This window comes from Macadamia integrifolia, chromosome 13 (assembly GCF_013358625.1).
Source record: "Macadamia integrifolia cultivar HAES 741 chromosome 13, SCU_Mint_v3, whole genome shotgun sequence".
In the NCBI taxonomy this organism is placed as follows: domain Eukaryota; kingdom Viridiplantae; phylum Streptophyta; class Magnoliopsida; order Proteales; family Proteaceae; genus Macadamia; species Macadamia integrifolia.
Genome location: NC_056569.1, coordinates 3,951,634 through 3,966,230, shown reverse-complemented (window position 1 = coordinate 3,966,230; position 14,597 = coordinate 3,951,634). Strand labels below are relative to the sequence as shown.

General features: G+C 37.4%; 1 protein-coding gene across 1 annotated transcript; it reads left to right on the top strand.

Annotated features, from left to right (window-relative positions):
• The first annotated feature begins 710 nt into the window (after positions 1-710).
• LOC122059649 (ras-related protein RIC2-like) lies at positions 711-9,925 on the top strand. The gene is made up of 2 exons (XM_042622571.1): positions 711-1,279; positions 9,254-9,925. The coding sequence occupies exons 1-2, from the start codon at positions 1,059-1,061 to the stop codon at positions 9,687-9,689; spliced, it is 657 nt and encodes a 218-aa protein (XP_042478505.1). The 5' UTR covers positions 711-1,058; the 3' UTR covers positions 9,690-9,925.
• Positions 9,926-14,597: the final 4,672 nt, after the last annotated feature.

Genomic DNA, 14,597 nt, shown 5'->3' with positions numbered 1-14,597 from the left:
TCTTCAAATGAAGGTGGACTGCTTATAGCTTCTTTGGGCCCACTTGTCTAAAAGTGAGCTTTGGTCACCATCGTCCATCACAAGCAGATATCACTATATCAATGTTATCATTAGGATGGTGGTAATGCGATACACTTAATAATTAGAAAACCTTATAAGGTAATTTTGGTGTCAATTTGGACCAGAACCGGAATCGTCCCATAAAATCCCCTTTCTCTAGTCGTTTGGGCATTCAAATGCCCATCTGACAACTAGGAAGATCTAAGGGTGCATATTCATATATTGAGGTATGTATTTGGGTCTTCCCAGTCATCGGATTCAGTGCTAGGCATCCACCGCTGGAGATGATCTGAAACCGGACTTAAGGGTCCCAATAAACCAATTATCGGTTGGTTTTTGGTACACAAAGGATATCCAGATCATTCAATAAACTTACTTGAACGATGGGTCAACCAGATTGAATCAATCCACCCTATAATTGGTTCAACCACCGCTTTAGTCTAACCAAACCCGGTTAGAATGCTAGATGCTTCCGTAGTACCTATCAAGTAAAGTTTTGGAAGGTAACGCCGCAATTAGTTAAATCTACACGTCACACCGTTCCTTCATTCATTACCCACCGAAATCGCTCTCAAAGCCCGAGACCGATGTTCCAAAACATCTCCAGACGAAATTACCAGAACCCCCTCCATTCTTCCCCAGTTCCTTGTCTCGGCTCCATTCCTGAACAAACCCATTCAAGTCAATTCACAACCTCTTTTCCCCTTCCTACACCTCTGCTTTGGAAAACATCCTTCCCTTTCGGCACAATTTTCCGATCTATAGAATCCAGTAAATTTCCTTCTCTCGAAAAAGTGAGAAAAAGAAAGAGAAAATTTAGAAAGGGAAAGTTCTATAGGAATCGAGCTCTCGAACCTCTCCTTTCTCTGAATTATCTCAGCTTTGAAGCTTTGTTTGAAGAGATTTAAGCAGAAATTTCTTCTTTTTCCTTAAGATTTGCAGAGAAAGTGTAGAAGAAGAAGAAGAAGAAGAAGAAGAAGCAGAGGAGAAGTAAAGTGATGGCTGGTTATAGAGCTGAAGACGACTATGATTATCTCTTCAAGGTTGTTTTGATCGGAGATTCTGGAGTAGGGAAGTCGAATTTGCTTTCGAGGTTTACAAGGAACGAGTTCAGTCTCGAGTCCAAGTCTACGATCGGTGTGGAGTTCGCTACCAGGAGCTTGAATGTTGATGGAAAGGTTATCAAAGCTCAGATTTGGGATACTGCTGGCCAAGAGAGGTATTTCTTTTTTCGTAAACTTCAGGTTTTCTGATCTAGGTAGTTGATGACACTTGATTTGCTGGTTTTTTCTCTATTGTGTTTATTATTAGTTTAGTAGGAATAAGGAAGTTGAGTAGATTACAGAAATCAGTTTGATTGTTAGAGATCTGGACTCTGGATAATACTAAAAGTGGTGGCTTTTTGTGTATCTGTTCGCCGGTGGTTTTTCTTTTTAATTCTCATTTTGTTCTTCAGATAATCTCTTCTTTAGCAAAATTACGTGTAGATTTATTTCGATCTGTGTACAACCTGGGTCAACTCCTGTTGATTTCTTGTTTGTCTCATGTGCTTGTCAGTGGAAAAATTAAAACCTGATGCGTTGAATACCATTAAATTTTGCTCCTAAGCCTCTACGTATGAGTCTTTTCCGTGGAGACTAGGTCGTGTTTCCTTGAGACTATAGTTTTGTGTTTACTTCATTATGCTCTGTGATAGAGATAGTAAGGGCAGCTTTTGAAGCGCCACCATTATTCGTTTGTAGCATGTGTCTTCTCCATCTTCTTCATTTGCTGTTTGTCTGCTTCTCTATCTGATTGATTACTTTCATTTTTTGCTTTGCATGTTGTGAGAGCAAAAACTTTACCAAGTAACATAGAAAGTTTAGATGTGGAATTTCATTTATGGGAATCTCTGGTGATATCAACGTTAAGAGTAATATATTCTTTCCGTTCTCTGTCCTGATATGATATGTATTCCTTAGTCGTTGTATTCTAGTACATGAGGGATTCTATTATGGCCTTAAGGCTCTGTCTGGTTGCAAGGGAAATAAAGCAAAGGTAAGTGAAATTGATTTAAAAAAGAAAAGGAAAATTCATGATTATGTAAACTGCTTGAAACTCTTACCATATTTGATAATTACATTTTGCAGATGTAATCATTATTTTTCTTCCAAATCAGAAGGATTTGATTGCAAAGTAAAGTAAAATTTAAAACTAGATTTGGAATTTTTGGAGTTAGTTAAACAATCATATTAGGTAATGATTGCAAAAGTTTTTATATTTGATAAATATATTTTGCAGTTGTAATTATTTTCCTTCCAAATCAAAGGGATTTGGTTGCAAAGTAAAGTGAAATTTAAAACCAGATTTGGAATGTTTTGGACTTAGTTAAACAACCATGTTAGGTAATGATTGCAAAATTTTCCATTTTGATTTATTTCACTTCCATTCCCTTTATTTCCCTTGCAACTAGACAGAGCCTAAATGACTTTCTTTGGTTTATGATTTTATTGAGCCTCACACTTCTATTTGTCGAAGTGTAAAAGGTTGAGAAGTGCTTAATTCTCAATTAAATGTGGTACTTGGTCAAAGGAGCACTAAAATCAACTACTAGTCATGATTAAGTATATCCCTAGCTTCTGTTTGTGAATTTGTATAGGGTTTATTGTCAAAACCTAGTTGAGGTGAGGTCATCTATGGAATCATTTCATCTGGGGCCATCTTCTAGGTTTCAACAATCAAGGGAATCAGTCCTTCAAATTATAATTGTAGGAGAAGTTTCTTTTTGTTGTGTGTGAAGGGTCAGTCCTTTGATTTATATTACTTTCTTCAACATTTTAGGTTTTTGTCATCTCATGTGAATCTAGAGTGGATACTCATCTCTCTCTGTGTCCTCTTAACTGTTCTTGGTTAAAGTTTTCATGTCTGGGCCCTTTCATCCATGGACCTAGAATCTACTCCCAGTTTGGGTGTTGTGTTCTCTAGTCCCTTTTGAAAATTTTATGATCTTCATAATTCCTGTTCCTTACATATTCACCTCACTTTTTTTCTGTGCTGTTTCTTCCTCTCTATTTGTTTCTGTCTTTCTAGGTATATGAAAAAATCCGTCCCCTCTTTCTTGTACACTAAAAGAAGAGAAAAAAAAAAAAAATTCCTGGCTATTTCTTCAATATTGCATGCCTGAGCCATCTCCTCTTTCTTTTATCATTGCAGTTGCCCTTGGAAAAATCCATCTTCTCTGTATCTGGAGTTTGTTCTTTCATGCATGAAATTTCTCTTCTTTTGTTTCTACTGTGCACCTCTTTAATTTTAAAATGCCCACTTACTGTGTTGTTTCTTTTGATTGATTTACTTAATCTAATTTTTTACTACAGATTCATGTGTGCTGACAGCCACACCTTACGTAATTTGCTGCACATTGCTTTTCTCACTTTGAAAAGCTATGTAGTATCTCCTACATGTAATCTCTAAGCACTCAATGTGGACACATCTGTTAAACATTTATTTTTGTGACTTAACACTATAATACTGGATTATTCCTATCCCTATTTGGATTCTTTAAAAATATTCTTTTCATTTACTTTTCTTCTTCAACCGGAACAAGCTTTCTGAGAGTAATTTTTTCATGTGGGAAGGATATATGTACCATTTGATCTGGAATTGGGGGAGTAGTTAGATTGATTTGTGGATATGCGTTGGGGGTTCGACTGGAGATCATAGCAGGAATCCAGAAGTCACATACACATTCAGGCCCACTGGGAAAGGAAATTTCAAACATAGTTGTCACGGCATCTAGGCAACCCTAGGCATTTGAGGAAGGAAAAAATCAAGGCGACACCTGGGCAACTACATTTTCAACAACAGTAAGGCTGCTTTCGTAGAATATGGGACTGGAACATGTGATGATTTGATGCTTTGAACTTTGATCATGTATCAATTAAGTTTTATGGATGTCTCATGGGTGGACAAACTCATGGGTGGACAAACGTTTTTAAAGACTGCCAGGCCCAATCCGTTTCCATCTCATGTAGTAAAATTGTATTTGAAATCAACTAATTGTATGTCCATGCATATTAAGGTGTTTAGAACATGTTAAAGTAATGATCAACTATCAATCTTATGTTCCAAAAAGTTTGTTGTATGGGGGATATATGTACATATACTGAGGTCATTCATATAGTTTATGGATATCGTGAAGAAAATTCATGCTTGTAAATGGACTTGGATAACAACCATATGCTTTTTCCAAGTATGTGTCCATGATTAAGTGTGAAGTTTGTTCCATTACATCTTCTCTTGATATTAAGGCATAAAGCTGATTTACTAGTTGGAAAACAATCAAAACGTCGTAGTTTGTTGTTGAAGCCCTATGGCATGTTCTGTCTCTTGGGATCACGATGTATTTTGTTTTATTGTTTAATTGTGTGGGGTTTAACAAAGAAGGGATTACCAACAACTGCAGTTGGTGAGGTTGTGGTCTCGAGTTCGAGTTTCGTGGCTGTTACCTTCCCCCTCACCTCTTCTATAGTGTACCCATCTAAAAGAAAGAACAAAGAAGTGATTGGTTATAATGTAATCCAGATGCTTTCATTGAGTTAAAGTGAAAATTTCAAAACAGTATTTTTTTAATCAATGAAGTGATAACTCTAAATCTGGTGGGGTAGAACAGGACAAAGAAATAGGTGCTACAGGGTAGATGTTGTTGGATGAGGGTATTTACCAATTGAATTATTCTGTATCTGTAAACTCTGAGTTTACAAAGGTTTGTTTCAGCCTTGAGAATGGTTGGATAAAATGGTGAGAATGACTGGAACCTTCTAGGATCATCTACACCATCAGTAGAATCGGCCGACTTGAATCAGAGTTGGCCGACCTGGATTCCGATTAATGCCAATTCTTGAAATCGTCCATGCATGCTCTTTGATCTTCATTTTTGGCCTTTTCCTCCTTTTGGTCAGTAAATATCAGGAAATCATTGAAACTTACCTTTTGTAGCTAGATTTACAAGTCTTTTGAATAAAAAACTCCAAAAGATAGATATTGGTGGAGACCTTTGCTTCTTGTTCTGGATACCTTCCGGCTGATTCGAGGTTGATTCTGTGTCTGATTCTGGGTTTTTAAACCTTGATCCTAAGTACCCATAAAGAACACAATGTTTGATGGAGTCTTTCATAAGTACTTTCAATAGCCAGAGGAATGGGATGAAATCCACCTTTGAATAAATTTCCTGTTTCTGTGTCCATAGCTAGCAGTGTTCATTTTCTTATGTTTAATGGGACAAACAAATGACTAGAAGGGCAGTTTATAAGTTGTAGATTTCACTTATATATCTCTAGTTTATGTTAATGAGGATACCTGCAATCACCATGAACAAAAGCTTTATATAGCTGGTGAGGCCTAATTGGTATATGAAGGCATAAGGTCCCATAGTTAGTTGATGTGAGATTATTCGCAACACTTTAGGATTCTATTTTTTTAGGTTTCTGAGTTTGGGTTCTTCTAATATTTTAGCTTTTGTTCTTGCTACAATCCTAGCTAATGTGTAATATTTTGGCGCATGTTGAATAAGCATTGGGCATCTTGTGAAGGCGTACTTTTATGAGGCATCTGATAATTTGAGGTGGTCAGTTTGAAGAGAGAGTATACTTTTATAATGTTTGATCTGTTTAAATGGGTTAAAGGTTCATGTTGAGTATCGTTCTGTTTAATGTTTGCAAAGCAAGATTTCTTTGAGTTTCTGGATTTCAATTCTTCTGGTATTCACATGTTAATTGCCACTTGCAATATGTATCAGTGTATGTTTGTACTTCCTTTGCCCCTTTCTTTGTGAAAGCATTCAATTAATGTATGGTTTTTAGCCTTAAAGACCTACCATAGAGCAACATGGAGAGTTTTATTTGATCCGATTGGCAACCTAATCTCCTACATGTTCATTAGCTCTGTATTCTTTTCAATAGCCTTGTTGCATTTTGTGGTTTACTGTATTTTATGCATTCCACCATGTTTCTTTTTAAACCCATAAAAGTTCAGAACCTGAGTGTGTCCTCAATAGTTATATTGATCCAGAAGAGAAGCTTACAATCATTTTTTTTTTTTTTTTGGGGGGGGGGGGGGGGGATGGTGGGGGGAGGGGGGGTGGTGGGGGGAGAGGTCTGAGCTCACCTGATCAAACGGAAAGATGACCACCCACCCGCCTCCTTGGGGTTGGGGTAATAAAACCTGGCACCCTCCTCCCCGAAAAGGAAAAGTTAAAAAACACAATCATCTTGTTGCAAGTATATGTCAAATTTCTCTCATTCACTTGAACGTTTACTCTTGATGCTGATTGCTCCCTGAAAGGCTTGGATACGTTGAGCATATAATGTTGGAAGGGTTGGCTCCGTAAACTTTTCTACCTTAGTTACTATTACCATGGATCTATAGTTAAGACCAGGAGTGTACTAAATTGGTATTTGCTAGCAATAGGCAGATTGAAATCCAAATAGGTTCTTCAGACCTTGTTACGAGGACACGGACATGGGTGCTAGTGTAGAGCATGAACCATGGGAAATGATATATCCTTGTTACATGAAGCTTCAATGGGAATCCATTATTTGCAACCTTCTGCTTCGGAAACATGTTCTCTACTGAAATAGTTGTATTCAGCACCAAACATGTGCTCAACAATTTCATTTTCACTTGATGATAAATTATAGGTGTAATTATTGAGGAAAAGGTGGCATTCACTTACAATTCGTACTTGGGGAAGACTGGAATATGACAATTGAATGTTTGAATGTCTGAATGTTCTCCATGTCATTGTCTGGTTCGTTGGGATAAGTAGCAAAAAATCGTCATCCATTTCTGCTACTATATAGAATAATGTAGAAGTCATGAGGATAGGCACATGCAGACACTGGATGGACAGTCTTCCTTGTATATAATTTGAAATTCAGTTATCTGGCTTAGAATATGGATGTGTTTATGTGGTTGTTTTAACTAATCTTGAAGGTGGTTGAAAATTTGAGAAGGAAAAGAAGGATTACTGTGAACATTTCACTTGCCATGACCCTCTTTATATTAATCAAACCTTACATAATCATTAAATGATTACCATTTTTTGTCACTTAGGCAAGAGCTTGTTGGTAACAGGTCAATGCATGGCTGTCAACAGGTGGGGTAGCTCCAAGGGATAGGGGTAGGGGGAATTCCTTTACATTTTGCATTACCTGATGGGTAAATGGGCAAAGCTTGTAAAAATGTTCTTTTAACCTTTTGGTTGGGGATTCAAATGGCCTATGGGCTATGATGGGTTTTAGACTTAAAGATTGTCTTGGGTAGATTAGGTGGGATGGGTCTCAGTATTTGTGCTAGCCCTTGAGTTAGAATATAAATACTATTTACATAAGTTACATATGTGCCAAAATTACCTAACTATCAATATCTAGGCACAAACTGTAGACGGGTGAATTGAGAGAGTTAGATTCTCTTTCCCGTGTTATTAAATGGCATAAAAATCTCACCCTTCCCTCCAATTGAGGTTGGGTATGGCGGTAAACAGGTACTTATTGACCAGGTTCTAAATTTTGAATTTTGATGGGACTTCGATCCCTCGGAAACCTAAATGTTTCGGCGAGATGGTCAAAATCCCACCGAAATTTGGTCCATTTCGATTGAAATTTTGTAATGGCCATGTTGGTGACTAAAACCTGGAATTATGCCTTAAAACTTCAGAGATTTCCTATTTACGCATGTTTGTCCATGTTTGAATCATATATAAAAAATAAAATAAAATAAAACACAAAGTGACAGTTTGGCTTCAGACCCTATGACATGATTTCCATGTCATCCTCTCTGTTTGAAAATTTTCTCAAAGTCCATCACAACAACCCCACCCAAATTTTTGGCTAAATGAGGCTTTAAATCCCCACCCAAATGTTGAAGTGGATGCTCCACTTTTGAGGGTTTCTAACAGTTTTGGAGCTATATCCAGCGAAAGGAGGTGGGGGGTGGCAAGAGCTCGAAATTTCGATGAAATGAGTCTATTTTATTTTATGTTTTATTTTTTTTTTTCAAATCTAGGTTTTTATATATGGGCTCATATTTGAATCTGGACTTCCCTATGTTTCGCATGGGGTTCCGAAATTATTTTGTCTTATTTCGTCAACCATGCCTGTTGACAGCCCTAGGTCAATGCCTTAACGAGGTGAAATGACAAGGTATTGACCAGTCACCTTAAGTATGCTGATTGCTGTCAAGCATTACAAAGACTTTGTTGCCTTTAGGTCTCTTTTACTTCTCTCTATTCCTAAATGGCATGCATTTTATGTTTCTCTTCCATAATTTGTGGACATTTTCTTGCCCTGTGATTTCTGCAATCTTTTTTCTCTTTTTTTGATCATTTGTTGTCACCTCCTCCCTTTACATGTAGAAGGCATCAACAGAATTACTTTTGAATGTTTAGTTCAAATCCTTTTCTTGGGACATCAACAGAATTGCTTTTTTAAGTTTTTTTTTTTTACTTCACTATACCTAATTGGCATGGATTTTATGTTTATCTTCCATAATCTGTGGACATTTTCTTGCCCTGTGATTTCTGCAATCTCTTTTTGATCATATATTGTCCCCTCCCTTGCGAAGGTTAAGTTGCACTTTTGCAACATGTTGGTCACAAGTTCAAAACTTGGAAACAGCCTCTCTTACGAAGCAGGGTGTAAGGCTGCGTACATTTACCCCTCCCAGACCCTGCAGTAGCGAGGAGCCTTGTGCACTGGACTGCTCTTTATATTGTCCCCTCTCTTTACATATAGAAGGCATCGACAGAAATTCTTTTGAATGTTTAGTTCAAGCCCTTCTTTTCTTTTTCAACTTTTGTTGCTGCTCTATAATATTATGCGGTGGAATACTGAAACTAAATAATTTCACTTATTTGCAATTAGTATGTGTTTTTTTACACTCCATTATATCAGGTTTGATTTTCAACTTGTTCCTCTGTATTTCTTACTCCAGTCATATCCCTATTCCTTTGTAACACTATGGCAGTCCATATTTATAGGGCTCGCTGCAAGTATGCAATCAGTGCTACTGTGATATCGAATTATAGGAATGCATAAATCTGCAAACTGGTTTTTGTTGTTTCTGCATAATTATTTTGCTTCATCGTTTCCCCATAATTTGAAGGTTGGTTTAGATGTTCCATGGCTCTGCTGAAAATTTGGCTTCTCCGAGTTTTCAGGTACCGAGCCATCACTAGTGCTTACTACCGAGGAGCAGTTGGTGCATTGCTTGTGTATGATGTGACACGACATGCAACATTTGAGAACTGTGAGCGATGGTTGAAGGAGTTGAGGGACCATACAGACCCTAACATTGTCGTTATGCTCATTGGGAACAAGAGTGACCTCCGTCACCTTGTGGCTGTTTCTACCGAGGATGGAAAATCCTTTGCTGAGAGGGAGTCTCTCTACTTCATGGAGACATCAGCACTGGAAGCAACAAATGTGGACAATGCATTTGCTGAGGTCCTAACCCAGATCTACCGTATTGTGAGCAAGAAAGCAGTGGAGACCGGTGATGAGGGAGCAGCTTCTTCTGTTCCCAGCAAAGGAGAAAGGATAGACGTCAAAGATGATGTTTCGGCATTGAAGAGAATTGGGTGCTGCTCGAACTAACGACTAGGATTCTGAATATGTTTGTGTCAAGGAAGGATGCGGCAGGGTGTTTTGCTGCATCTGTTCCTTCTGTGTACACCATGACTGTAAGATTTTCTGAGTGATACTGAACTAGGAGAGGGGAGGTGGGGAGTTATTGTTTTAATCTTCATTACTTGCATTTATTTGCTGTGATTTACTAGAGGGAGTCTGAAATAGGGATAGGATTTTAAATTTATTGCTTTTGACTTGGATCATGGATGGTGGCTCAGAATTGCACTCATCCTGTTTAGATGGATTCATGCAGAGACATCTTCAATAGGGTTATTGCTTTATAAGAGGTATGTCAGCCTGAATCTTGATTAGCTGGAGGTATTACTGCAGTGAAGGGTCTGCCTTTTCCTAGTGAATCTGGTGGGAGAATTATCAAATCCAGCTGAAAACTGTTGATGGGAGCCCTGCAGTGTGATCTTTGTAACCTTGTCTTGGGGTAGCTACATCTCTCAATTGCCTCAAACTCAATAGCAGCAATAGAAAGTCAGGAGAGTTGTTAGCCTCCAATGAGCCATTAGTATGTATTAGAAGATGATTTAACGAAGCCCCTCGCCCAATGAGCAACAGGTACGATGGTTATACTTGGCCAGTCCATGTTGAGTCCAGATTGTTGTCCGACAATTGCATGTTGGAAAGCCTGTATAATAATAAGCAAGGAAGACTACAGCTGGAAGCAAATTCACATCTGAACAGTGGATGAACAGAAGACAGAATCCAGACAAATGTCTCATATAAAATTGCTTGACAGCCAAAGAATCAGGGCAACAATGCCAAAGAAAGTGTGTACACTTTGGCAACAATGGCAATTTCCACAAACTAGACCAAAAAACATCATAAGAAGATACATGTCCCTGAAAAGAAGACAGAGACAAAAAGATAAGCTAAATGATACGCAATTTTATTACAAAAAATACCATCCCTGAATGGCCCCCAAACCCAGAATCAGTTTTAGAACCAAGGCTAAGGGGAATTTGGAGAATGGAAGTAGTTTTCAAAGAAGAAAATTAGAAACAAGTAAAGTCCTTGGGGTCAAGGTGATATCGTTTAAATATGACTGATTCAGTCCGAGACGGAAAGTTTGAGACGAAAACTCTTGGGCAATAGTCCCAAGAAGTTAGGTGCAGTGGCGAAGGTTTGATCACGGGACTTCGGTTCTTGAGGTGGAATACCGTGTCCCTTCCAAACCAACTATGTTAACCCTTGGGGTTCTTCCCATGAGAGATTAAAAACTCTTTTACTGGAGAGAGTTGGAACCCAAACATCTCTATAAATGTCAACAAGAGAACCAGTCCCACACCCTTCACCTATGACCTTTCAAAAGCAATCCCTACCCTTTAGAATACTGTGCCAGGCCCTAGGCTCCTGGCATTGCAAAAAGCTGAGTTTGTTGTTGGTAATAAAGAAGAACATGTACATGACAAAAGTAGGAAGACTAGTAGCTACTACTTTGATCAATACTTCTTGAGTTCTTTCCCCGTTGAGGAGAGAAGATTTCCTTTCTTGCCAGCAAGCTTATTATGAACACGCTCTACAATGTAGGAAGAAAAAACTAACTTTTTGTTTTATGGAAAACTAGTGAGAATACCCAAGTATTTACTATGACTAGACAGACCTTCTTAAACCTTGGAGATCACTAATATTTTTCTTAAGAGTAGATTGGTATTAGGACTAAACTAATAGTAGATTACCCATTATTGATTTCTTTGACCAGATACCATACAATAATCATGAAACAATTGGGAAATGTTTGATATTTCTTGACCTCAGCTTTGGAAAAAAATTGACTATCATTGGCAAAAAATTAATGAGAGATACTAGGTCCAGTTCTATTAATGGGTACACCAGAGATAAGAAAAGAGGAATATACTTGAAGAAACTTACTGGAGAGAACTTCTTGACATATTATGAATGGATTAGGGCACCCTTGACTGAGGTCACACTGGGGAGTGACTTTTCCAATGAAACTACCATCCCTTGAATTTAACATGACGTTCCAGAGTGGTGACACACTGCATGATCCAGTTAGCATAGGGGTTATTTTTTCGTTTAGTCTAGGAATCAATTTATCTTATCAAAAATGATTTTTGATCGGTCTCGTCTTCACGTAAAAAGTCTAAAAGGTAGTGTGGCTTATTGCCTAGACACAGTTTTGGGGGGAGGGGCGAAATGATCACCCACTATGATATTTAGTTTATTAAACTTGGGGATCTCACTTGTTAGGAAAAGAAGAGGTAAAAAAGAATTAAGGATATTGCACAAGAAGTAAGTTTCCTTGATTTTTTTATTATTTTATTGATTGAAAGAAGGAATTGCTACACATCAATTTATTTATTTTTTTGTTAGAATTAAACATCAATAACCACCATACAAAAGAAGACGGTGTCTTACCCCCAAAAAAGAAAGAAGAATGTTGTAGAAATTGGCGTGAATTGGGATCGAGTTCAGTCAATTTGGATTTGAAATGTAGATGATTCATCCTATTTGATTACATTTCAGAATTCTGATTCCAATTCCAATTCCTCAAACAAAAGTTGGTTGGACTAGTTATGAAGTGAGGCACTTGCAAGCCAAAGATACAGCTTGCCTACATAGTTTGGGCAACAGAGTTGCTAGTTGACAACTTTCATCTTTGTTTCATTTTTACATATAGATAGGAGAAAAGAACCATGTCTGTATATGTGTCTGGGTGTGAAAAGACCTAGATCACCGTTCATGCAGAGTATTTTCATACCTAACCAATTATGTTTAAACGTGAAAATACTAGACAGATAGGGTTCCTTGCTTGTCTATTTTCTTTTTATTACTACATTTTTATATGCCAATGAAACACATGAGCAATAAGATGGATGTCGTCACACCATTAATTTTATGAAGTCTTTTACATAAAAAAAAAAAAAAAAAAAAAAAAAAAAAAAAAAAAAGATAAATCAACACAATCCTCTTAGAGAGTTAAAAATTGAGAGTTGGAGGAAGGAGGAACCACATTCAATGTATGGCAAAGAAATATTTAGATTTGTCAAAGCCAAACAACAAATCAAATTGGTCTTTATTTAAAACGTGCACTCAACCTTGTAGCACTTATGATCAGTTGGCACTTTATAAGCACCAACAACCACGTGTTTTTTGAAACGTTTTAGAGCACTAAAGTCTCCCCAGCCAGCAATCATAGAATTGTTTGTGTGGTCCACAAAAACCATATTATTTAGACTAAGATGCCTTGTATCGAAGCCTTTAAGGAAGCCATGACGACGTGACTGTATGTTTCTGCTAGACTACTAGTTGCCTAAATAGTAAAAAAGGTAACTCCCAAAATATAAAGAATAACATGAAGAGTATAAAAGAGTGTCAGATACTTCTATTATGTTAAAAGGTGTAGAAAAGGGATTCTTCTAAGGAAATGGACCCCTCTTCCCATAGTTAGTTTGGTTCGAATTGTTATTGGTGAAGGTTGATCTTAGTTTAATCTAGTTAGTGTGTACTATTCATTTTTTTCATAGTGTCAGCATTCCGCTCTCCAAAGAATAGGTTGGAGGTGAGAGGTGGGAGCCCATGACCTGAATTTTGTGAGATATTTCAATTTTGTACTATTGGGGATTAGGGTTTTTCTATATTGTAATGTGTTTGAATGTTATATATATTATGGGAAAAAGAACCTTGTCAATCTAGTGTAGGGAACGCCGTGTGTTGAAAATGCTCCCACATGTCCTCTCATTGGTCTGTTCGTCTGGTGTTTCCTATGCCAAAAGATAGGTTTTTTTTTTTTTTTTTTTTAAACCCAAGGGGGTAGCATAGTTGGTGAGCAACGATCTTGATACGAGCCATAAATTCGGACGTCCTAAGTTTGACTCCACTAGGCACACCTTGGGCCACTCACACGGGAGTGTTTAGTGCTCTTCATTGCTTTCAGTGAAAGTTGAATAGTTTTCATTCAACCCCGGTATGAGCCGGTCCATACATTTTTTTTTTCATATATATATATGGAGTAATTTCTTCATCAAAATAGTAGATGCTTCAGTTTATTGCTCGGCCATAGATGTAACCCATCTTGTGTGAATCACGTAAGTCATTGTGTTATGTGTGTGATTTCATTTTTCTTTTGCTATTGTTATTCTTCTGTGTTATAGAGTTGGGTTGGGTTGGGTTGGGTTGAAGGCTCGGGCAAGTTCTAAAGCCGGAATAGACCGGGGCAGTGGTTGAACCAAGTTTGACTACAAATGGACATATCAACTGTCCATCCAAGATCCTCCAAAAAAAAAAAAAATGGATGGGGATTAATTCCATCTATAACCCGGTTGACCCAATTCAATTAACTTGGATCAAACATCTCAATGTATGCTTCTTGTCTGGTTTAAGAAAATGGACCGGCCAACCCAATGTTATACTTAAACAAATTATTAATATGTTAATCATGTTCATTAAAGAAAGGGCACTTAAACTTTACTCAAATCCACTCTTTTTCTATTAACAATCTAATTAGTGTCCACCAAAAGAATTAAAAATGAAAGGGGATCCTAAAAGCACGATTGAACTAGATTCCTAAATTAATTTAATTTTAATTTATATATGGACCTTCCAGAAGATCATGTGCCAATATTCTTCCTTAATTAATGAATCCATTCTCTATATATATCCACAACCATGTTGGACAGTGGACACCCATGTTCCAATAATCCCCCACTAATCCATCCCTAATCACCCACATCATATTTTATCAAAACCAGGAAGACAAAGGGTAACAAAATAAAGTATAAATATGTACCCACCATGTGTTTGTTAAAATTCCCAAATGAAGTGAAGCTACTGAACTGCTTCTGTTATACATTTATACCTTTAGTTGGAAAATGGAAAAGCCCCACAATTTGGCCTCAAAATAAG